Source organism: Oncorhynchus keta, unplaced genomic scaffold, assembly GCF_023373465.1.
Source record: "Oncorhynchus keta strain PuntledgeMale-10-30-2019 unplaced genomic scaffold, Oket_V2 Un_scaffold_21901_pilon_pilon, whole genome shotgun sequence".
NCBI classification, from domain to species: Eukaryota; Metazoa; Chordata; class Actinopteri; order Salmoniformes; family Salmonidae; genus Oncorhynchus; species Oncorhynchus keta.
Genome location: NW_026290866.1, coordinates 619,531 through 645,000, shown reverse-complemented (window position 1 = coordinate 645,000; position 25,470 = coordinate 619,531). Strand labels below are relative to the sequence as shown.

Sequence of the window (25,470 nt, the reverse complement as noted above, 5' to 3'; positions counted from 1 at the left end):
CTTAGCCAACCTTAGTACAACTCTTTTCCCCTGGGATTCCAGCCATAACAAACCTACCCACTGTGTAAACTCTCTTTAACCTGAGACTGTTATTAACCTTAGCCAACCTTAGTACAACTCTTTTCCCCTGGGATTCCAGCCATAACAAACCTACCCACTGTGTAAACTCTTTAACCTGAGACTATTATTAACCTTAGCCAACCTTAGTACAACTCTTTTCCCCTGGGATTCCAGCCATAACAAACCTACCCACTGTGTAAACTCTCTTTAACCTGAGACTGTTATTAACCTTAGCCAACCTTAGTACAACTCTTTTCCCCTGGGATTCCAGCCATAACAAACCTACCCACTGTGTAAACTCTCTTTAACCTGAGACTGTTATTAACCTTAGCCAACCTTAGTACAACTCTTTTCCCCTGGGATTCCAGCCATAACAAACCTACCCACTGTGTAAACTCTCTTTAACCTGAGACTGTTATTAACCTTAGCCAACCTTAGTACAACTCTTTTCCCCTGGGATTCCAGCCATAACAAACCTACCCACTGTGTAAACTCTCTTTAACCTGAGACTGTTATTAACCTTAGCCAACCTTAGTACAACTCTTTTCCCCTGGGATTCCAATCTGCATTGAACAAGTATTATAATCAGCAGATCTTTTCAATGTCTTTGCAGATTAGAGTTAAGCATTCTGATATTTTCAAGACATAACTCCCTGTTGAACATTTTAAACAGGGCCCCTCCCTCCCTGTTGAACATTTTAAACAGGGCCCCTCCCTCCCTGTTGAACATTTTAAACAGGGCCCCTCCATCCCTGTTGAACATTTTAAACAGGGCCCCTCCCTCCCTGTTGAACATTTTAACCAGGGCCCCTCCCTCCCTGTTGAACATTTTAAACAGGGCCCCTCCATCCCTGTTGAACATTTTAACCAGGGCCCCTCCCTCCCTGTTGAACATTTTAAACAGGGCCCGCCCCTCCATCCCTGTTGAACATTTTAAACAGGGACCCTCCCTCCCTGTTGAACATTTTAAACAGGGCCCCTCCATCCCTGTTGAACATTTTAACCAGGGCCCCTCCCTCCCTGTTGAACATTTTAAACAGGGCCCGCCCCTCCATCCCTGTTGAACATTTTAAACAGGGACCCTCCCTCCCTGTTGAACATTTTAAACAGGGCCCCTCCCTCCCTGTTGAACATTGTAAACAGGGCCCCTCCCTCCCTGTTGTATATTTCAAACAGGGCCCCTCCCTCCCTGTTGAACATTGTAAACAGGGCCCCTCCCTCCCTGTTGAACATTTTAAACAGGGCCCCTCCCTGTTGAACATTTTAAACAGGGCCCCTCCATCCCTGTTGAACATTGTAAACAGGGCCCCTCCCTCCCTGTTGAACATTGTAAACAGGGCCCCTCCCTCCCTGTTGTATATTTCAAACAGGGCCCCTCCCTCCCTGTTGAACATTGTAAACAGGGCCCCTCCCTGTTGAACATTTTAAACAGGGCCCCTCCCTTCCTGTTGAACATTTTCACAGGGCCCCTACCTCCAATTTTCCCTGTTGAACATTTTACACAGGGCCCCTACCTCACTGCTGTCTGTATGTCTGTTTATGTGACACAGGGTCCCCCTTGTGGTCGAAGGAGAGGAAAGAGGCAATCATGGTACAGGTGGGAGTGTCTCTGGTGCTGCAGTGTCGACCGCCTGCAGGCCTGCCCCCTCCCATCATCTTCTGGATGGACAACAGTAAGTCTTCAAGGGGTTTCATACATTTCTACACATTGTGTGTTGGTTTACATCCAGACAGTACGCTGTAAAGTCCAATTCTAGAAGTCATATTGCCGGACTGCGTTCTGAGATGATATAGGGGCTGTTTTTGGTTGTCAGTAAGCATACATATTTAGTGTAATTGTATACAGCCACTGCCTGTTCACCCCGCTATCATCCAGAAGGCGAGGTCAGAACAGGTGCATCAAAGCAGGGACCGAGAGACTGAAAAACAGCTTCTATCTCAAGGCCATCAGACTGTTAAACAGCCATCACTAACATTGAGTGGCTGCTGCCATACATGTAAAAATGTATCACTAGCCACTTTACACAATGCCACTTAATATAATGTTTACATACCCTACATTACTCATCTCATATGTTATATACTGTACTCTATACCATCTACTGCATCTTGCCTATGCCGTTCTGTACCATCCCTCATTCATATATCTTTATGTACATTTTCTTTATCCCTTTACACTTGTGTGTATAAGGTAGTAGTTGTGGAATTATTAGGTTAGATTACTTGTTGGTTATTACTGCATTGTCGGAACTAGAAGCACAAGCATTTCTCTACACTCACATTAACATCTGCTAACTATGTGTATGTGACAAATAAAATTTGATTTGATGTGTAACATATTTTATGTGATACATCATCTCTCCTCTTCCTCTTCCTCTCCTTCCCCCCCTCCCTCGCAGACTTCCAGCGCCTGCCTCAGAACACGCGTGTGTCCCAGGCGTTAAACGGAGACCTGTACTTCTCTAACGTCCTATTGGACGACACCAGGAACGACTACATCTGCTACGCCCGTTTCCCTCACACACAGACCATCCAGCAGAAACAACCCATCACTGTCAAAGTCCTGGACAGTAAGTGTCCATCCCACTCAGCACAGAGGCTTTTAACCAGTCCCAGTGGGTTCCTACACCTGAGTGTCCATCCCACTCAGCACAGAGGCTTTTAACCAGTCCCAGTGGGTTCCTACACCTGAGTGTCCATCCCACTCAGCACAGAGGCTTTTAACCAGTCCCAGTGGGTTCCTACACCTGAGTGTCCATCCCACTCAGCACAGAGGCTTTAAACCAGTCCCAGTGGGTTCCTACACCTGAGTGTCCATCCCACTCAGCACATAGGCTTTTAACCAGTCCCAGTGGGTTCCTACACCTGAGTGTCCATCCCACTCAGCACAGAGGCTTTAACCAGTCCCAGTGGGTTCCTACACCTGAGTGTCCATCCCACTCAGCACAGAGGCTTTAACCAGTCCCAGTGGGTTCCTACACCTGAGTGTCCATCCCACTCAGCACAGAGGCTTTAAACCAGTCCCAGTGGGTTCCTACACCTGAGTGTCCATCCCACTCAGCACAGAGGCTTTAAACCAGTCCCAGTGGGTTCCTACACCTGAGTGTCCATCCCACTCAGCACAGAGGCTTTTAACCAGTCCCAGTGGGTTCCTACACCTGAGTGTCCATCCCACTCAGCACAGAGGCTTTCAACCAGTCCCAGTGGGTTCCTACACCTGAGTGTCCATCCCACTCAGCACAGAGGCTTTCAACCAGTCCCAGTGGGTTCCTACACCTGAGTGTCCATCCCACTCAGCACAGAGGCTTTTAACCAGTCCCAGTGGGTTCCTACACCTGAGTGTCCATCCCACTCAGCACAGAGGCTTTAACCAGTCCCAGTGGGTTCCTACACCTGAGTGTCCATCCCACTCAGCACAGAGGCTTTTAACCAGTCCCAGTGGGTTCCTACACCTGAGTGTCCATCCCACTCAGCACAGAGGCTTTTAACCAGTCCCAGTGGGTTCCTACACCTGAGTGTCCATCCCACTCAGCACAGAGGCTTTTAACCAGTCCCAGTGTGTTCCTACACCTGAGTGTCCATCCCACTCAGCACAGAGGCTTTTAACCAGTCCCAGTGGGTTCCTACACCTGAGTGTCCATCCCACTCAGCACAGAGGCTTTTAACCAGTCCCAGTGGGTTCCTACACCTGAGTGTCCATCCCACTCAGCACAGAGGCTTTTAACCAGTCCCAGTGGGTTCCTACACCTGAGTGTCCATCCCACTCAGCACAGAGGCTTTAAACCAGTCCCAGTGGGTTCCTACACCTGAGTGTCCATCCCACTCAGCACAGAGGCTTTTAACCAGTCCCAGTGGGTTCCTACACCTGAGTGTCCATCCCACTCAGCACAGAGGCTTTTAACCAGTCCCAGTGGGTTCCTACACCTGAGTGTCCATCCCACTCAGCACAGAGGCTTTTAACCAGTCCCAGTGGGTTCCTACACCTGAGTGTCCATCCCACTCAGCACAGAGGCTTTTAACCAGTCCCAGTGGGTTCCTACACCTGAGTGTCCATCCCACTCAGCACAGAGGCTTTAACCAGTCCCAGTGGGTTCCTACACCTGAGTGTCCATCCCACTCAGCACAGAGGCTTTAAACCAGTCCCAGTGGGTTCCTACACCTGAGTGTCCATCTCACTCAGCACAGAGGCTTTCAACCAGTCCCAGTGGGTTCCTACACCTGAGTGTCCATCCCACTCAGCACAGAGGCTTTTAACCAGTCCCAGTGGGTTCCTACACCTGAGTGTCCATCCCACTCAGCACAAAGGCTTTTAACCAGTCCCAGTGGGTTCCTACACCTGAGTGTCCATCCCACTCAGCACAGAGGCTTTTAACCAGTCCCAGTGGGTTCCTACACCTGAGTGTCCATCCCACTCAGCACAGAGGCTTTTAACCAGTCCCAGTGTGTTCTTACACCTGAGTGTCCATCCCACTCAGCACAGAGGCTTTTAACCAGTCCCAGTGGGTTCCTACACCTGAGTGTCCATCCCACTCAGCACAGAGGCTTTTAACCAGTCCCAGTGGGTTCCTACACCTGAGTGTCCATCCCACTCAGCACAGAGGCTTTTAACCAGTCCCAGTGGGTTCCTACACCTGAGTGTCCATCCCACTCAGCACAGAGGCTTTTAACCAGTCCCAGTGGGTTCCTACACCTGAGTGTCCATCCCACTCAGCACAGAGGCTTTTAACCAGTCCCAGTGGGTTCCTACACCTGAGTGTCCATCCCACTCAGCACAGAGGCTTTTAACCAGTCCCAGTGGGTTCCTACACCTGAGTGTCCATCCCACTCAGCACAGAGGCTTTTAACCAGTCCCAGTGGGTTCCTACACCTGAGTGTCCATCCCACTCAGCACAGAGGCTTTTAACCAGTCCCAGTGGGTTCCTACACCTGAGTGTCCATCCCACTCAGCACAGAGGCTTTTAACCAGTCCCAGTGGGTTCCTACACCTGAGTGTCCATCCCACTCAGCACAGAGGCTTTTAACCAGTCCCAGTGGGTTCCTACACCTGAGTGTCCATCCCACTCAGCACAGAGGCTTTTAACCAGTCCCAGTGGGTTCCTACACCTGAGTGTCCATCCCACTCAGCACAGAGGCTTTAAACCAGTCCCAGTGGGTTCCTACACCTGAGTGTCCATCCCACTCAGCACAGAGGCTTTAAACCAGTCCCAGTGGGTTCCTACACCTGAGTGTCCATCCCACTCAGCACAGAGGCTTTTAACCAGTCCCAGTGGGTTCCTACACCTGAGTGTCCATCCCACTCAGCACAGAGGCTTTTAACCAGTCCCAGTGGGTTCCTACACCTGAGTGTCCATCCCACTCAGCACAGAGGCTTTAACCAGTCCCAGTGGGTTCCTACACCTGAGTGTCCATCCCACTCAGCACAGAGGCTTTTAACCAGTCCCAGTGGGTTCCTACACCTGAGTGTCCATCCCACTCAGCACAGAGGCTTTTAACCAGTCCCAGTGGGTTCCTACACCTGAGTGTCCATCCCACTCAGCACAGAGGCTTTTAACCAGTCCCAGTGGGTTCCTACACCTGAGTGTCCATCCCACTCAGCACAGAGGCTTTAAACCAGTCCCAGTGGGTTCCTACACCTGAGTGTCCATCCCACTCAGCACAGAGGCTTTATACCAGTCCCAGTGGGTTCCTACACCTGAGTGTCCATCCCACTCAGCACAGAGGCTTTTAACCAGTCCCAGTGGGTTCCTACACCTGAGTGTCCATCCCACTCAGCACAGAGGCTTTTAACCAGTCCCAGTGGGTTCCTACACCTGAGTGTCCATCCCACTCAGCACAGAGGCTTTTAACCAGTCCCAGTGGGTTCCTACACCTGAGTGTCCATCCCACTCAGCACAGAGGCTTTAAACCAGTCCCAGTGGGTTCCTACACCTGAGTGTCCATCCCACTCAGCACAGAGGCTTTAAACCAGTCCCAGTGGGTTCCTACACCTGAGTGTCCATCCCACTCAGCACAGAGGCTTTTAACCAGTCCCAGTGGGTTCCTACACCTGAGTGTCCATCCCACTCAGCACAGAGGCTTTTAACCAGTCCCAGTGGGTTCCTACACCTGAGTGTCCATCCCACTCAGCACAGAGGCTTTAAACCAGTCCCAGTGGGTTCCTACACCTGAGTGTCCATCCCACTCTGCACAGAGGCTTTAAACCAGTCCCAGTGGGTTCCTACACCTGAGTGTCCATCCCACTCAGCACAGAGGCTTTTAACCAGTCCCAGTGGGTTCCTACACCTGAGTGTCCATCCCACTCAGCACAGAGGCTTTTAACCAGTCCCAGTGGGTTCCTACACCTGAGTGTCCATCCCACTCAGCACAGAGGCTTTAAACCAGTCCCAGTGGGTTCCTACACCTGAGTGTCCATCCCACTCAGCACAGAGGCTTTTAACCAGTCCCAGTGGGTTCCTACACCTGAGTGTCCATCCCACTCAGCACAGAGGCTTTAAACCAGTCCCAGTGGGTTCCTACACCTGAGTGTCCATCCCACTCAGCACAGAGGCTTTCAACCAGTCCCAGTGGGTTCCTACACCTGAGTGTCCATCCCACTCAGCACAGAGGCTTTTAACCAGTCCCAGTGGGTTCCTACACCTGAGTGTCCATCCCACTCAGCACAGAGGCTTTTAACCAGTCCCAGTGGGTTCCTACACCTGAGTGTCCATCCCACTCAGCACAGAGGCTTTTAACCAGTCCCAGTGGGTTCCTACACCTGAGTGTCCATCCCACTCAGCACAGAGGCTTTAAACCAGTCCCAGTGGGTTCCTACACCTGAGTGTCCATCCCACTCAGCACAGAGGCTTTAAACCAGTCCCAGTGGGTTCCTACACCTGAGTGTCCATCCCACTCAGCACAGAGGCTTTAAACCAGTCCCAGTGGGTTCCTACACCTGAGTGTCCATCCCACTCAGCACAGAGGCTTTAAACCAGTCCCAGTGGGTTCCTACACCTGAGTGTCCATCCCAATCAGCACAGAGGCTTTTAACCAGTCCCAGTGGGTTCCTACACCTGAGTGTCCATCCCACTCAGCACAGAGGCTTTTAACCAGTCCCAGTGGGTTCCTACACCTGAGTGTCCATCCCACTCAGCACAGAGGCTTTTAACCAGTCCCAGTGGGTTCCTACACCTGAGTGTCCATCCCACTCAGCACAGAGGCTTTTAACCAGTCCCAGTGGGTTCCTACACCTGAGTGTCCATCCCACTCAGCACAGAGGCTTTTAACCAGTCCCAGTGGGTTCCTACACCTGAGATGTTTACTGATCTGTAAGGGAGAAGCTCCACCTCTACACTGCTTATACATATTGATTCCCTTCAGATCTGCAAATAAGGGTTAGGGCCAAGGAGAAGGGAGCCGTGGGCTAGACGCTCTTTATCCTGGGCTGTCCCTGGGTCCTCCTTCCCTGAGTTGTCTGGTCCTATCTGACTGTTAGTGGACACCGTGACATTAGGTCATTGTCTGTTTTCATGTTTCTGTGCACCTTCACATTGCCTTGTTATGCAATATTTTAGTATAGTGATAATTTTGAGTATTTTGTAATTCTCATCATTCTAATGTGTGATGCATTTTTGAACTGTCCTTTCATGTTGTTGTTTGATGATATTTGTTTGTTGATATTTGTTTGTTGATATTTGTTTGATGACATCCCTTCCTCTAACTGAATCTCCTCCTGGTTGTTCCCTGTAGATGTCTATGTAGCACCTCTAACTGAATCTCCTCCTGGTTGTTCCCTGTAGATGTCTATGTAGCACCTCTAACTGAATCTCCTCCTGGTTGTTCCCTGTAGATGTCTATGTAGCACCTCTAACTGAATCTCCTCCTGGTTGTTCCCTGTAGATGTCTATGTAGCACCTCTAACTGAATCTCCTCCTGGTTGTTCCCTGTAGATGTCTATGTAGCACCTCTAACTGAATCTCCTCCTGGTTGTTCCCTGTAGATGTCTATGTAGCACCTCTAACTGAATCTCCTCCTGGTTGTTCCCTGTAGATGTCTATGTAGCACTGCATGCTCATGATGTTCTGATTGATTTTTACAGTGGATGCGATCAATGAAACTGTGGCAGCTATGTACAATTATACGAACAATTTATTTGTTGGTGAGTGCTGGTTTACCCCCTTATCCCAAAGTGAACCCAGCCCCATCCCAACTCCTCCTTTTATTCTAACCAACCTGGACTATACCTGACCCACCTGACTCCAACACCTGTAGTATAACCTACCTGGACTATACCTGACCCACCTTACTCCAACACCTGTAGTATAACCTACCTGGAATATACCTGACCCACCTTACTCCAACACCTGTAGTATAACCAACCTGGACTATACCTGACCCACCTTACTCCAACACCTGTAGTATAACCTACCTGGACTATACCTGACCCACCTTACTCCAACACCTGTAGTATAACCTACCTGGAATATACCTGACCCACCTGACTCCAACACCTGTAGTATAACCTACCTGGACTATACCTGACCCACCTTACTCCAACACCTGTATTATAACCTACCTGACCCACCCACCTGACTCCAACACCTGTAGTATAACCTACCTGGAATATACCTGACCCACCTGACTCCAACACCTGTAGTATAACCTACCTGGACTATACCTGACCCACCTGACTCCAACACCTGTAGTATAACCTACCTGGACTATACCTGACCCACCTGACTCAACACCTGTAGTATAACCTACCTGGAATATACCTGTGACTCCAACACCTGTAGTATAACCTACCTGGACTATACCTGACCCACCTGACTCCAACACCTGTAGTATAACCTACCTGACCCACCTGACTCCAACACCTGTAGTATAACCTACCTGGAATATACCTGACCCACCTGACTCCAACACCTGTAGTATAACCTACCTGGACTATACCTGACCCACCTGACTCCAACACCTGTAGTATAACCTACCTGGACTATACCTGACCCACCTGACTCCAACACCTGTAGTATAACCTACCTGGACTATACCTGACCCACCTGACTCCAACACCTGTAGTATAACCTACCTGGACTATACCTGACCCACCTGACTCCAACACCTGTAGTATAACCTACCTGGAATATACCTGACCCACCTGACTCCAACACCTGTAGTATAACCTACCTGACCCACCTGACTCCAACACCTGTAGTATAACCTACCTGGACTATACCTGACCCACCTGACTCCAACACCTGTAATAACCTACCTGGACTATACCTGACCCACCTGACTTTAGTATAACCTACCTGGACCCTGACCCCCTGACTCCAACACCTGTAGTATAACCTACCTGGACTATACCTGACCCACCTGACTCCAACACCTCCTACCTGGAATATACCTGACCCACCTGACTCCAACACCTGTAGTATAACCTACCTGGACCCTGACCCACCTGACTCCAACACCTGTAGTATAACCTACCTGGACTATACCTGACCCACCTGACTCCAACACCTGTAGTATAACCTACCTGGACTATACCTGACCCACCTGACTCCAACACCTGTAGTATAACCTACCTGGACTATACCTGACCCACCTGACTCCAACACCTGTAGTATAACCTACCTGGAATATACCTGACCCACCTGACTCCAACACCTGTAGTATAACCTACCTGGACTATACCTGACCCACCTGACCTGTAGTATAACCTACCTGGACTATACCTGACCCACTGACTCCAACACCTGTAGTATAACCTACCTGGACTATACCTGACCCACCTGACTCCAACACCTGTAGTATAACCTACCTGGAATATACCTGACCCACCTGACTCCAACACCTGTAGTATAACCTACCTGGACTATACCTGACCCACCTGACTCCAACACCTGTAGTATAACCTACCTGGAATATACCTGACCCACCTGACTCCAACACCTGTAGTATAACCTACCTGGACCCTGACCCACCTGACTCCAACACCTGTAGTATAACCTACCTGGACTGACCCACCTGACACCCTGTAGTATAACCTACCTGGAATATACCTGACCCACCTGACTCCAACACCTGTAGTATAACCTACCTGGACTATACCTGACCCACCTGACTCCAACACCTGACCTACCTGGACTATACCTGACCCACCTGACTCCAACACCTGTAGTATAACCTACCTGGACTATACCTGACCCACCTGACTCCAACACCTGTAGTATAACCTACCTGGACTATACCTGACCCACCTGACTCCAACACCTGTAGTATAACCTACCTGGACTATACACCTGTTCCCACCTGACTCCAACACCTGTAGTATAACCTACCTGGACTATACCTGACCCACACCCAACACCTGTAGTATAACCTACCTGGAATATACCTGACCCACCTGACTCCAACACCTGTAGTATAACCTACCTGGACTATACCTGACCCACCTGACTCCAACACCTGTAGTATAACCTACCTGGACTATACCTGACCCACCTGACTCCAACACCTGTAGTATAACCTACCTGGACTATACCTGACCCACCTGACTCCAACACCTGTAGTATAACCTACCTGGAATATACCTGACCCACCTGACTCCAACACCTGTAGTATAACCTACCTGGACTATACCTGACCCACCTGACTCCAACACCTGTAGTATAACCTACCTGGACTATACCTGACCCACCTGACTCCAACACCTGTAGTATAACCTACCTGGACTATACCTGACCCACCTGACTCCAACACCTGTAGTATAACCTACCTGGAATATACCTGACCCACCTGACTCCAACACCTGTAGTATAACCTACCTGGACTATACCTGACCCACCTGACTCCAACACCTGTAGTATAACCTACCTGGAATATACCTGACCCACCTGACTCCAACACCTGTAGTATAACCTACCTGGAATATACCTGACCCACCTGACTCCAACACCTGTAGTATAACCTACCTGGACTACCTGACCCACCTGACTCCAACACCTGTAGTATAACCTACCTGGACTACCTGACCCACCTGACTCCAACACCTGTAGTATAACTCCACCTGGACTATACCCCACCTGACAGCCAACACCTGTAGTATAACCTACCTGGAATATACCTGACCCACCTGACTCCAACACCTGTAGTATAACCTACCTGGACTCCAACACCTGTAGTATAACCTACCTGACCCCCACCTGACTCCAACACCTGTAGTATAACCTACCTGGAATATACCTGACCCACCTGACTCCAACACCTGTAGTATAACCTACCTGGAATATACCTGACCCACCTGACTCCAACACCTGTAGTATAACCTACCTGGACTATACCTGACCCACCTGACTCCAACACCTGTAGTATAACCTACCTGGACTATACCTGACCCACCTGACTCCAACACCTGTAGTATAACCTACCTGACCCACCTGACTCCAACACCTGTAGTATAACCTACCTGGAATATACCTGAACAACACCTGTAGTATAACCTACCTGGAATATACCTGACCCACCTGACCTGGTATAACCTACCTGGAATATACCTGACCCACCTGACTCCAACACCTGTAGTATAACCTACCTGGACTATACCTGACCCACCTGACTCCAACACCTGTAGTATAACCTACCTGGAATATACCTGACCCACCTGACTCCAACACCTGTAGTATAACCTACCTGGAATATACCTGACCCACCTGACTCCAACACCTGTAGTATAACCTACCTGGACTATACCTGACCCACCTGACTCCAACACCTGTAGTATAACCTACCTGGACTATACCTGACCCAACACCTGACTACCTGGACATACCTGACCCACCTGACACCAACACCTGTATAACCTACCTGGAATATACCTGACCCACCTGACTCCAACACCTGTAGTATAACCTAATATACCTAACCTACCTGGAATATACCTGACCCACCTGACACCAACACCTGTAGTATAACCTACCTGGAATATACCTGACCCACCTGACACCAACACCTGTAGTATAACCTACCTGGAATATACCTGACCCACCTGACTCCAACACCTGTACACCTGTATACCTGACCCACCTGACTCCAACACCTGTAGTATAACCTACCTGGACTATACCTGACCCACCTGACTCCAACACCTGTAGTATAACCTACCTGGACTATACCTGACCCACCTGACTCAACACCTGTAGTATAACCTACCTGGACTATACCTGACCCACCTGAGTCCAACACCTGTAGTATAACCTACCTGGAATATACCTGACCCACCTGACTCCAACACCTGTAGTATAACCTACCTGGACTATACCTGACCCACCTGACTCCAACACCTGTAGTATAACCTACCTGGAATATACCTGACCCACCTGACTCCAACACCTGTAGTATAACCTACCTGGAATATACCTGACCCACCTGACTCCAACACCTGTAGTATAACCTACCTGGAATATACCTGACCCACCTGACTCCAACACCTGTAGTATAACCTACCTGGACTATACCTGACCCACCTGACTCCAACACCTGTAGTATAACCTACCTGACCCACCTGACTCCAACACCTGTAGTATAACCTACCTGGAATATACCTGACCCACCTGACTCCAACACCTGTAGTATAACCTACCTGGAATATACCTGACCCACCTGACTCCAACACCTGTAGTATAACCTACCTGGAGTATACCTGACCCACCTGACTCCAACACCTGTAGTATAACCTACCTGGAGTATACCTGACCCACCTGACTCCAACACCTGTAGTATAACCTACCTGGACTATACCTGACCCACCTGACACCAACACCTGTAGTATAACCTACCTGACCCACCTGACTCCAACACCTGTAGTATAACCTACCTGGACTATACCTGACCCACCTGACTCCAACACCTGTATATAACCTACCTGGACTATACCTGACCCACCTGACTCCAACACCTGTATAACCTACCTGGACTATACCTGACCCACCTGACTCCAACACCTGTAGTATAACCTACCTGGACTATACCTGACCCACCTGACTCCAACACCTGTAGTATAACCTACCTGGACTATACCTGACCCACCTGACTCCAACACCTGTAGTATAACCTACCTGGACTATACCTGACCCACCTGACTCCAACACCTGTAGTATAACCTACCTGGACTATACCTGACCCACCTGACTCCAACACCTGTAGTATAACCTACCTGGAATATACCTGACCCACCTGACTCCAACACCTGTAGTATAACCTACCTGGAATATACCTGACCCACCTGACTCCAACACCTGTAGTATAACCTACCTGGACTATACCTGACCCACCTGACTCCAACACCTGTAGTATAACCTACCTGGACTATACCTGACCCACCTGACTCCAACACCTGTAGTATAACCTACCTGGAATATACCTGACCCACCTGACTCCAACACCTGTAGTATAACCTACCTGGAATATACCTGACCCACCTGACTCCAACACCTGTAGTATAACCTACCTGGACTATACCTGACCCACCTGACTCCAACACCTGTAGTATAACCTACCTGGACTATACCTGACCCACCTGACTCCAACACCTGTAGTATAACCTACCTGGAATATACCTGACCCACCTGACTCCAACACCTGTAGTATAACCTACCTGGACTATACCTGACCCACCTGACTCCAACACCTGTAGTATAACCTACCTGGAATATACCTGACCCACCTGACTCCAACACCTGTAGTATAACCTACCTGGACTATACCTGACCCACCTGACTCCAACACCTGTAGTATAACCTACCTGACCCACCTGACTCCAACACCTGTAGTATAACCTACCTGGACTATACCTGACCCACCTGACTCCAACACCTGTAGTATAACCTACCTGGACTATACCTGACCCACCTGACTCCAACACCTGTAGTATAACCTACCTGGACTATACCTGACCCACCTGACTCCAACACCTGTAGTATAACCTACCTGGACTATACCTGACCCACCTGACTCCAACACCTGTAGTATAACCTACCTGGACTATACCTGACCCACCTGACTCCAACACCTGTAGTATAACCTACCTGGACTATACCTGACCCACCTGACTCCAACACCTGTAGTATAACCTACCTGGACTATACCTGACCCACCTGACTCCAACACCTGTAGTATAACCTACCTGGACTATACCTGACCCACCTGACTCCAACACCTGTAGTATAACCTACCTGGACTATACCTGACCCACCTGACTCCAACACCTGTAGTATAACCTACCTGGACTATACCTGACCCACCTGACTCCAACACCTGTAGTATAACCTACCTGGACTATACCTGACCCACCTGACTCCAACACCTGTAGTATAACCTACCTGGACTATACCTGACCCACCTGACTCCAACACCTGTAGTATAACTACCTGGAATATACCTGACCCACCTGACTCCAACACCTGTAGTATAACCTACCTGGACTATACCTGACCCACCTGACTCCAACACCTGTAGTATAACCTACCTGACCCACCTGACTCCAACACCTGTAGTATAACCTACCTGGACTATACCTGACCCACCTGACTCCAACACCTGTAGTATAACCTACCTGGACTATACCTGACCCACCTGACTCCAACACCTGTAGTATAACCTACCTGGACTATACCTGACCCACCTGACTCCAACACCTGTAGTATAACCTACCTGGACTATACCTGACCCACCTGACTCCAACACCTGTAGTATAACCTACCTGACCCACCTGACTCCAACACCTGTAGTATAACCTACCTGGACTATACCTGACCCACCTGACTCCAACACCTGTAGTATAACCTACCTGGAATATACCTGACCCACCTGACTCCAACACCTGTAGTATAACCTACCTGACCCACCTGACTCCAACACCTGTAGTATAACCTACCTGGAATATACCTGACCCACCTGACTCCAACACCTGTAGTATAACCTACCTGGACCCACCCACCTGACTCCAACACCTGTAGTATAACCTACCTGGAATATACCTGACCCACCTGACTCCAACACCTGTAGTATAACCTACCTGACCCACCTGACTCCAACACCTGTAGTATAACCTACCTGGACTATACCTGACCCACCTGACTCCAACACCTGTAGTATAACCTACCTGACCCACCTGACTCCAACACCTGTAGTATAACCTACCTGGACTATACCTGACCTGATCATCTACTCCCAACCTCATCCTGTGTGACTAAATTCACATTGATAGCGTAATATAACAAAATAACATCAAACAATGTTAATTACATTCCATAACTAAATCCTCTCCCTTTACCCTGTACTGTGTTAACTTAGCTTACCTTCTTACTTAGAAAACCAAATGCCTAAAAGGTGGATTCATTTGTAGGAAACCCATCAAGACAAAAGAAACCAATCAAATCCATTTTCTTTACTGAAATGAATGTTCCTTTCTTTGGATGGGCATTCATCTACTAATGTTAACCAATGGGCATTCATCTACTAATGTTAACCAATGGGCATTCATCTACTAACGTTGACCATAAGCCTCCCATTGGTTAAGCATTATTCATAGTAAAAAGGATGCTCCTCCTAGTTTAAATTCAACACATCGCCCAATAGTTAGATGATGAAATCCAAAGTGAAGCACACAGCATACAGAACTAGTATAATGAAACTCTTGCATGAGACGTATACAGTATTTTCTCTCTCTCTCTCATCTAGATCTTTCCATGTTCTTTTAATGTAAGTCTCTGACCCTGAAAAAGGCATGCATGGAAAGATCATTAAACACAACCTGTGTTCTGTCCATCCAATCAGCGGTTCACGTCAATGTGTTGTATACAACACATTCCCCCCAGCTCTACTCACTCAATTTAGTCTCAGTGTAAATTTACCCGCAAGAGATTTTCCAAGACCTTTCAGTAAGGGCTTGCTTAGGGCTAAACATGTCAGAATCATAGCAGCCGTAGCTAGCTTATGGCTAAAATCTGTCATATGATTATATCGAGGAAGGATAATAAGGGAGAAATCCTAGATCCCTTGGTTGTCGTGGCAACGGATTGACGACTGGACGGCACGTCTCTCCAGGTGTTGTGCGTCTACTTCAGACCAGTGGCCATATATAGTGCACTATGGGGAAAAGGGAGCCATTTGGGAAGCAGCCTGTGAAAAGGGCCAACGTAGGGCCTGCCTGGCTACAGTTAACTCATTATATATCCACTACCACAGTCCATAACAGCACGGGATATTACTACTATCCTATAATAGTCTATATGCCGCTGGTGCTGGACTACTGGCTCTACAGACTGAATGGTCACAGCTAGCTACAGACAGTTATACCCTTTCCACAATCCAGCAGCTACATTTACCCAGGTCAGAGAAGTACTACTTAACTTGGCTCAGCTCAGCTTGGCTCAGTAGTGTGAACAGGGTATAGGAACGTGTGGTTCTGGTGCTGAGATGATTGTGTTTCCTGTCCTGTTCTCCAGACAGTCCATCGGGGGAGCGGCGACCCAGCTTCATGGCTCCTCTGGGGCGGAGCAGCACCCAGATGGCCCTGAGGGGAGGGGTTCTGGAGCTAGAGTGTATCGCTGAAGGACTGTAAGTACGCCCACAACACTGCATGAACAACACTGCATGAACAACACTGCATGAACAACACTGCATGAACAACACTTCATGAACAACACTGCATGAACAACACTGCATGAACAACACTGCATGAACAACACTGCATGAACAACACTGCATGAACAACACTGCATGAACAACACTTCATGAACAACACTGCATGAACAACACTGCATGAACAACACTTCATGAACAACACTTCATGAACAACACTGCATGAACAACACTGCATGAACAACACTTCATGAACAACACTTCATGAACAACACTGCATGAACAACACTGCATGAACAACACTGCATGAACAACACTGCATGAACAACACTGCATGAACAACACTGCATGAACAACACTTCATGAACAACACTGCATGAACAACACTGCATGAACAACACTGCATGAACAACACTGCATGAACAAGGTTTTTACTTCTGTTTTTGCACAAGGGCAGGTTGGTTTGTTTAATCTTTGTATGTGACATTCAGCAATACTACTTTGTTGCCTTGTCAAGACAACATCATGTCTTCTATTGCAAAATCAGTCTGGTTACCTAGACAACATTGGACTAGCTGTCTGTCTGTTCTTTTGGGCAGAGGACAATACACAGATATTGGTAAGTGATTTGTTTAGTTGTGGTTGTTTCTGCTAGTCCGACTCCGGAGGTGTCCTGGTATAAGGAGAGTGGCGATCTTCCTAGCAGCCGGATGTCCTTCCACAACTTCCAGAAGACGTTGAAGATCGCAGATGTGATGGAGGCGGACGCCGGGGACTACCGCTGCACGGCCAAGAACAGCCTAGGCTCCGCCCATCACACCATCAAAGTCAACGTCAAAGGTCTGTGACACAAAGAAGAGTTGGGACTAGATGGAATATGTGGAGAAATGTTCCTAACACTCCTAGTACCTTTACGGTGTTGTGGATTTTAAAAGGGGTTTTCTATAGGTCTGTCCCTCTCTCTCTCTTTCTCTTTCTCTGACTCTCCCCCCCCCCAGCGGCTCCGTTCTGGATCAGTGCCCCCAGGAACCTGATCCTGGCCCCGAAGGAGACGGGCATCCTCACCTGCAGAGTCAGTGGAGACCCCAAGCCCCAAATCGCCTGGTCCGTCAACGGAGTCCCCATCAAAGGTGAGTCTAGTCCACTTCCACCCCAGACTGAGGCTCAATGGAACGAATCCTAACTGGAGAAATGCACACTGAAGCGTACATTTACATTTCAGTAATTTATCAAACGCTCTTATCCAGAGAGATGTGTAGTCAGTGTGTTTCACTTATGTAGGTAGAACAGCACCAGAGCTCATGTACAATCATTCATTGATGTCAGTGAGGGATTTGCACAAAATATGGTGCTGCGCGCAAGTAGAGTATCCAATCAAATTAGGATTCATCCCCTATGTGGGCAGAGCACACATCTACACGATGTTACCTCTCAACTATGAACATCCAGATGTGCAGCAGGAAGAGTGAACAGAGGTTTGAATGTGTGACATACTGTATATCTAGCCTGTGATCCCCTTGATAGACTCTCCGAAGGACACGAGTCGGAAGGTGGAGGACGACACAGTGATTCTGAGCGACGTCCAGACCGGCTCCAGCGCTGTCTACCAGTGCAACGCCTCCAATGAGTTTGGCTACCTGCTGGCTAATGCTTTTGTCAATGTGCTCGGTGAGTCTCTGGAAACACAACCATTGAATCTGCCTTTTAGAATCAGAATATTGAGTCAATAAACAAAATAAAAACTCTGAACTCTTGAGCTTTACAACTCTTGAACATTGTTGTGGCCAATGACAGCATTTTGTGTTCTCTGCATCATTCTCATGTCACGTTATGGTATAGTAATCATTATCAATATGATTTGTTTCTGTTTTCAGCCGAAGCACCAAGGGTGCTGACTCCCCCCAACAATGTGTACCAGGTCATCACCAACAATCCTGCCTTCCTGGACTGTGCCTCGTTCGGCTCGCCCATACCAACCATCACATGGTTAGTCCATCTGGCTCTAAGTCTTGCAAGCCAGTCAGCCAGACTCTAGTCTCACAAGCCAGCCAGCCAGCCAGACTCTAGTCTCACAAGCCAGCCAGCCAGCCAGACTCTAGTCTCACAAGCCAGCCAACCAGACTCTAGTCTCACAAGCCAGCCAGCCAGACTCTAGTCTCACAAGCCAGCCAGCCAGCCAGACTCTAGTCTCACAAGCCAGCCAACCAGACTCTAGTCTCACAAGCCAGCCAGCCAGACTCTAGTCTCACAAGCCAGCCAGCCAGACTCCAGTCTCACAAGCCAGCCAGCCAGACTCTAGTCTCACAAGCCAGCCAGACAGACTCTAGTCTCACAAGCCAGCCAGCCAGACTCTAGTCTCACAAGCCAGCCAGCCACTCCATTAACACCTCTCTGTTAACACCTCTCTGTTAACACCTCTCTGTTAACTCCACTCTATTAACCCCATCTGTTAACACCACTCTGTTAACACCACTCTGTTAACACCACTCTGTTAACTCCACTCTGTTAACACCACTCTGTTAACTCCACTCTGTTAACTCCACTCTGTTAACACCACTCTGTTAACTCCACTCTGTTAACACCACTCTGTTAACACCACTCTGTTAACACCACTCTGTTAACACCACTCTGTTAACACCACTCTGTTAACACCACTCTGTTAACACCACTCTGTTAACTCTGTTAACACCTCTCTGTTAACACCACTCTGTTAACACCACTCTGTTAACACCACTCTGTTAACACCACTCTGTTAACACCACTCTGTTAACACCACTCTGTTAACTCCACTCTGTTAACTCCACTCTGTTAACACCACTCTGTTAACACCACTCTGTTAACACCACTCTGTTAACACCTCTCTGTTAACACCACTCTGTTAACTGTTAACACCACTCTGTTAACACCACTCTGTTAACACCACTCTGTTAACACCACTCTGTTAACCCCTCTGTTAACACCTCTCTGTTAACACCACTCTGTTAACACCTCTCTGTTAACACCACTCTGTTAACACCTGTTAACACCTCTCTGTTAACACCACTCTGTTAACACCACTCTATTAACCCCATGTTAACACCACTCTGTTAACACCACTCTGTTAACACCACTCTATTCTGTTAACACCACTCTGTTAACACCACTCTGTTAACACCACTCTGTTAACACCACTCTGTTAACACTCTGTTAACACCACTCTGTTAACACCACTCTGTTAACTCCACTCTGTTAACACCACTCTGTTAACACCACTCTGTTAACACCACTCTCTGTTAACACCTCCACCTCTGTTAACACCACTCTGTTAACACCACTCTGTTAACCCCATCTCTGTTAACACCACTCTGTTAACTCCACTCTGTTAACACCACTCTGTTAACACCACTCTGTTAACACCTCTCTGTTAACACCACTCTGTTAACACCTCTCTCTGTTAACACCACTCTGTTAACACCTCTGTTAACACCACTCTGTTAACACCACTCTGTTAACACCACTCTGTTAACACCACCACTCTGTTAACCCCATCTGTTAAACACCACTCTGTTAACACCACTCTGTTAACACCACTCTGTTAACACCACTCTGTTAACCCCACTGTTAACACCACTCTGTTAACACCACTCTATTAACCCCATCTGTTAACACCTCTCTGTTAACACCACTCTGTTAACACCACTCTGTTAACACCACTCTGTTAACACCACTCTGTTAACACCACTCTGTTAACACCACTCTGTTAACACCACTCTGTTAACACCACTCTGTTAACACCACTCTGTTAACACCACTCTGTTAACACCACTCTGTTAACACCTCTCTGTTAACACCACTCTGTTAACACCACTCTGTTAACACCACTCTGTTAACACCTCTCTGTTAACACCACTCTGTTAACACCTCTGTTAACTCTGTTAACACCCACTCTGTTAACACCTCTGTTAACACCACTCTGTTAACACCACTCTGTTAACACCTAACACCACTCTGTTAACACCACTCTGTTAACACCTCTCTGTTAACACCACTCTGTTAACACCACTCTGTTAACACCACTCTGTTAACACCACTCTGTTAACACCACTCTGTTAACACCTCTCTGTTAACACCACTCTGTTAACACCTCTCTGTTAACACCACTCTGTTAACACCTCTCTGTTAACACCACTCTGTTAACACCACTCTGTTAACACCACTCTGTTAACACCACTCTGTTAACACCACTCTGTTAACACCACTCTGTTAACACCACTCTGTTAACACCACTCTGTTAACACCACTCTGTTAACACCACTCTGTTAACACCACTCTGTTAACACCTCTCTGTTAACACCACTCTGTTAACACCACTCTGTTAACACCACTCTGTTAACACCACTCTGTTAACCCCATCTGTTAACACCTCTCTGTTAACACCTTCTGTTAACACCTCTCTGTTAACACCACTCTGTTAACACCTCTCTGTTAACACCTTCACCACTCTGTTAACACCACTCTGTTAACACCTCTCTGTTAACACCTCTCTGTTAACACCAATTAACACCACTCTGTTAACACCACTCTGTTAACACCTCTCCTAGTGTTAACACCACTCTGTTAACACCACTCTGTTAACACCTCTGTTAACACCACTCTGTTAACACCACTCTGTTAACACCTCTCTGTTAACACCTCTCTGTTAACACCACTCTGTTAACACCTCTCTGTTAACACCTCTCTGTTAACACCACTCTGTTAACACCACTCTGTTAACACCTCTCTGTTAACACCTCTCTGTGTCTAATGCATCTGTGTTAACACCTCTCTGTTAACACCTCTCTGTTAACACCTCTCTGTTAACACCACTCTATTAACCCCATCTGTTACCCTCTGTTAACACTCTGTTAACACCACTCTGTTAACACCTCTCTGTTAACACCACTCTGTTAACACCTCTGTTAACACCTCTCTGTTAACTCCACTCTGTTAACACCACTCTGTTAACACCTCTCTGTTAACACCACTCTGTTAACTCCACTCTGTTAACACCACTCTGTTAACACCACTCTGTTAACACCTCTCTGTTAACACCACTCTGTTAACTCCACTCTGTTAACACCACTCTATTAACCCCATCTGTTAACACCTCTCTGTTAACACCACTCTGTTAACTCCACTCTGTTAACACCTCTCTGTTAACACCACTCTGTTAACTCCACTCTGTTAACACCACTCTATTAACCCCATCTGTTAACACCTCTCTGTTAACACCACTCTGTTAACACCTCTCTGTTAACACCACTCTGTTAACACCTCTCTGTTCACACCACTCTGTTAACACCTCTGTTAACACCACTCTGTTAACACCTCTGTTCACACCACTCTGTTAACACCACTGCACTTCCTAATGGAGTTCACTGACTCTAGTGTGATTGTGAACAGAGGGCTGTTAATGAATATCACACAGTGTCCCATAATGTCCTTCAGTCACAAACTGTTCAACATGATCTTCTCATAAAGAACTGAGCTGATGAATAACTACATTCATAAAGTCTCACAGGGACCTAGTGTTCTAATGCAGTGACCTAGTGTTCTAATGCAGTGACCTAGTGTTCTAATGCAGTGACCTAGTGTTCTAATACAGTGACCTAGTGTTTCCTCTGCAGGTTTAAGGACAGCCAGACCAGTATCCTGAATAGAGACCCTTATGTGATCCATAATAACGGTACCTTAGAGATCAACGTAGCCCAGTCCCTGAACAGTGGCAAGTACACCTGTATAGCCTCCAACAACCTGGGAACCAGGGAGAACCATGTCTACTTGGAGGTCAAAGGTCAGACAAGCCTGCTTATAACCTGATTATAATGCTTCATGAATGTAGTTATAGACACTTATGGATGTATTTATAGATGTTATAGATGTTACCATTTTTATTTTAACTTTATTTAACAAGGCAAGTCAGTTAAGAATAGATTCTTATTTTCAATGACAGCCTAGTGGGCTAACTGCCTTGTTCAGGGCAAAACGACAGCTCGGGGATTCGATCTTGCAACCTTCCGGTTACTAGTCCAACTCTCTAACCACTAGGCTACCTGATGCCCCGATCTATTTATAGATGTTATAATGCATCATGAATGTAGTTATTGACACTTAAAATGCATAATGAATGTAGTTATAGACACTTATAATGCATTATGAATGTAGTTATAGACACTTATAATGCATCATGAATGTAGTTATAGATGTTATAATGCATTATGAATGTAGTTATAGACACTTATAATGCATTATGAATGTAGTTATAGATGCTTATAATGCATTATGAATGTGGTTATAGATGTTATAATGCATTATGAATGTGGTTATAGATGTTATAATGCATTATGAATGTAGTTATAGATGTTATAATGCATTCTGAATGTAGTTATAGGTGTTATAATGCATTATTAAGAGGGTATTCATATTAAGTGTAACCATATATGTGTGTATTGTCCTTCAGAGCCGACGAGGATCCTGGCCCAGCCAGAGTACATGGTGGTCCAGAGGAACAGGAAGGCAGTGTTTGAGTGTAAAGTTAAACACGACCCCACCCTCATCCCCACCATGAACTGGCTCAAAGACAACGGAGAGCTGCCTGACGACGAGAGGTACTCTAGAGTAGACCATCTCCTCTATACACACCTTCTCTCTATAGATATGGGTCTGCTATAGGCCAGTGGTGGTCAACCCTACTCCAGGAGAGATAACATCCTCCCTGATTCTGACACACCTCATTCTACTAATCAAACTGCTCCCCAGGCCCTCCTCAGGCCCTCCTCAGACCCCCACATTAGGTGTGTTACAGCAGGGCTGGAGCAAAAGCCTGAAAAATGATGTATTTGGTAAATGTATGATTGGATTTGCTTTTTCATTATTTTTTTCACCTTTATTTAACCAGGTAAGCTAGTTGAGAACAAGTTCCAGGTATTTCCATTTAACCAGGTAAGCTAGTTGGAACACCTTTATAATAATATAATAATAACCAGGTAATATTGCCATTTAACAGACGCTTTATTTAACCAAAGCTAGTTACAGTCATAGTTGAGAACACATTTAACCAGGTATGGGTGGTCCCTTTATTTAACCAGGTAAGCTATTGAACCCACTACCCAGGTAAGCGTTACCGCCATTTCTACCATGCTCTACCAACTGAGCTACAGAAGGACCAAGATAAAGCAAAGCAATGCGACAGAAACAACAACACAGAGTTACACATGGAATAAACAAGCGTACAGTCAATAACACACTAGAAAAAAAATAAAGTCTATATACATTGTGTGCAAATGGCATGAGGAGGTAAGGCAATACATAGGCCATAGTAGCAAAGTAATTACAATTAACACGAGTGATAGATGAGCAGATGATGATGAGCAGATGATGGTGTGTAAGTAGTGATACTGGTGTGCAAAAGAGCAGCAAAGTAAATAAAAACAATATGGGGGATGAGGTAGGTAGATTGGGTGGGCTATTTACAGATGGACTATGTACAGCTACAGCGATCTGTTAGATGCTCAGATAGGTGATGTTTAAAGTTAGTGAGGGAAATGTAAGTCTCCAACATCAGCAATTTTTGCACTTCGTTCCAGTCATTGGCAGCAGAGAACTGGAAGGGAAGGCAGCAAAAGGAGGTGTTGGCTTTGGGGATGACCAGTGAGATATACATGCTGGAGTGCGTGCTATGGGTGGGTGTTATTATCGTGACCAGTGAGCAGAGATAAGGCGGAGCTTTACCTAGCATAGACTTATAGATGACCTGGAGCCAGTGGGTCTGGCGATGAATATGTAGCGAGGGCCAGCTGACTAGAGCATACAGGTCGTAGTGGTGGGTGGTACAAGGCGCTTTGGTAACAAAACGGATGACACTGTGATAGACTACACCCAGTCGGCTGAGTAGAGTATTGGAAGATATTTTGTAGATGACATCGCCGTAGTCGAGGATCGGTAGGATAGTCAGTTTTACTAGGGTAAGTTTGGCGGCGTGAGTGAACGAGGCTTTGTTGCGAAATAGAACACCGATTCTAGATTTGATTTTGGATTGGAGATGTTTGAAATTAGTCTGGAAGGAGAGTTTACAGTCTAGCCAGACACCTAGGTATTTGTAGTTGTCCACGTATTCTAGGTCAGAACCGTCCAGAGTAGTGATGCTAGTCGGGCGGGCGGGTGCGGGCAGCGTCACAGTTGAAAAGCATGCATTTGGTTTTACTAGTGTTTAAGAGCAGTTGGAGGCCACGGAAGGAGTATTGTATGGCATTGAAGCTTGTTTGGAGGTTAGTTAACACAGTGTCCAAAGAAGGGCCAGAAGTATACAGAATGGTGTCGTCTGCGTAGAGATGGATCAGGGAATCACCTGCAGCAGGAGCGACATCGTTAATATATAAAGAGAAAAGAGTCGACCCGAGAATTGAACTCTGTGGTACCCCCATAGAGACTGAGGTCCGGACAACAGGCCCTCTGATTTGACACACTGAACTCTGTCTGTGAAGTAGTTGGTGAACCAGTCATTTGAGAAACCAAGGCTATCGAGTCTGCCAATAAGAATACGGTGATTGACAGAGTCGAAAGCCTTGGCCCGGTCGATGAATACAGCTGCACAGTACTGTCTTTTATCGATGGCGGTTATGATATCGTTTAGTTACTACACTGAGCGTGGCTGAGGTGCCCCCGTGACCAGCTCGGAAACCGGATTGCACAGCAGAGAAGGTACGGTGGGATTCGAAATGGTCAGTGATCTATATATTAGCTTGGCTTTTGAAGACTTTAGAAAGGCAGGGT

At 47.2% G+C, this 25,470-nt stretch overlaps 1 protein-coding gene across 19 annotated transcripts in view; it reads left to right on the top strand.

Annotated features, from left to right (window-relative positions):
- The window catches only part of nrcama (neuronal cell adhesion molecule a), a 93,252-nt gene that overhangs the window by 27,930 nt on the left and 39,852 nt on the right, over positions 1-25,470 (top strand). For 16 of the 19 annotated variants that reach the window (XM_052515235.1, XM_052515234.1, XM_052515232.1 and 13 more), the window contains 10 exons: positions 1,611-1,733; positions 2,460-2,630; positions 8,135-8,194; positions 16,545-16,656; positions 17,336-17,520; positions 17,679-17,810; positions 18,205-18,348; positions 18,555-18,666; positions 22,326-22,492; positions 23,159-23,306. In XM_052515235.1, coding sequence (XP_052371195.1) covers positions 1,611-1,733; positions 2,460-2,630; positions 8,135-8,194; positions 16,545-16,656; positions 17,336-17,520; positions 17,679-17,810; positions 18,205-18,348; positions 18,555-18,666; positions 22,326-22,492; positions 23,159-23,306 — 1,354 coding nt within the window. The remainder of the gene's footprint in view (positions 1-1,610; positions 1,734-2,459; positions 2,631-8,134; positions 8,195-16,544; positions 16,657-17,335; positions 17,521-17,678; positions 17,811-18,204; positions 18,349-18,554; positions 18,667-22,325; positions 22,493-23,158; positions 23,307-25,470) is intronic. The other 3 variants (XM_052515233.1, XM_052515227.1, XM_052515222.1) reach the window with 1 other exon arrangement.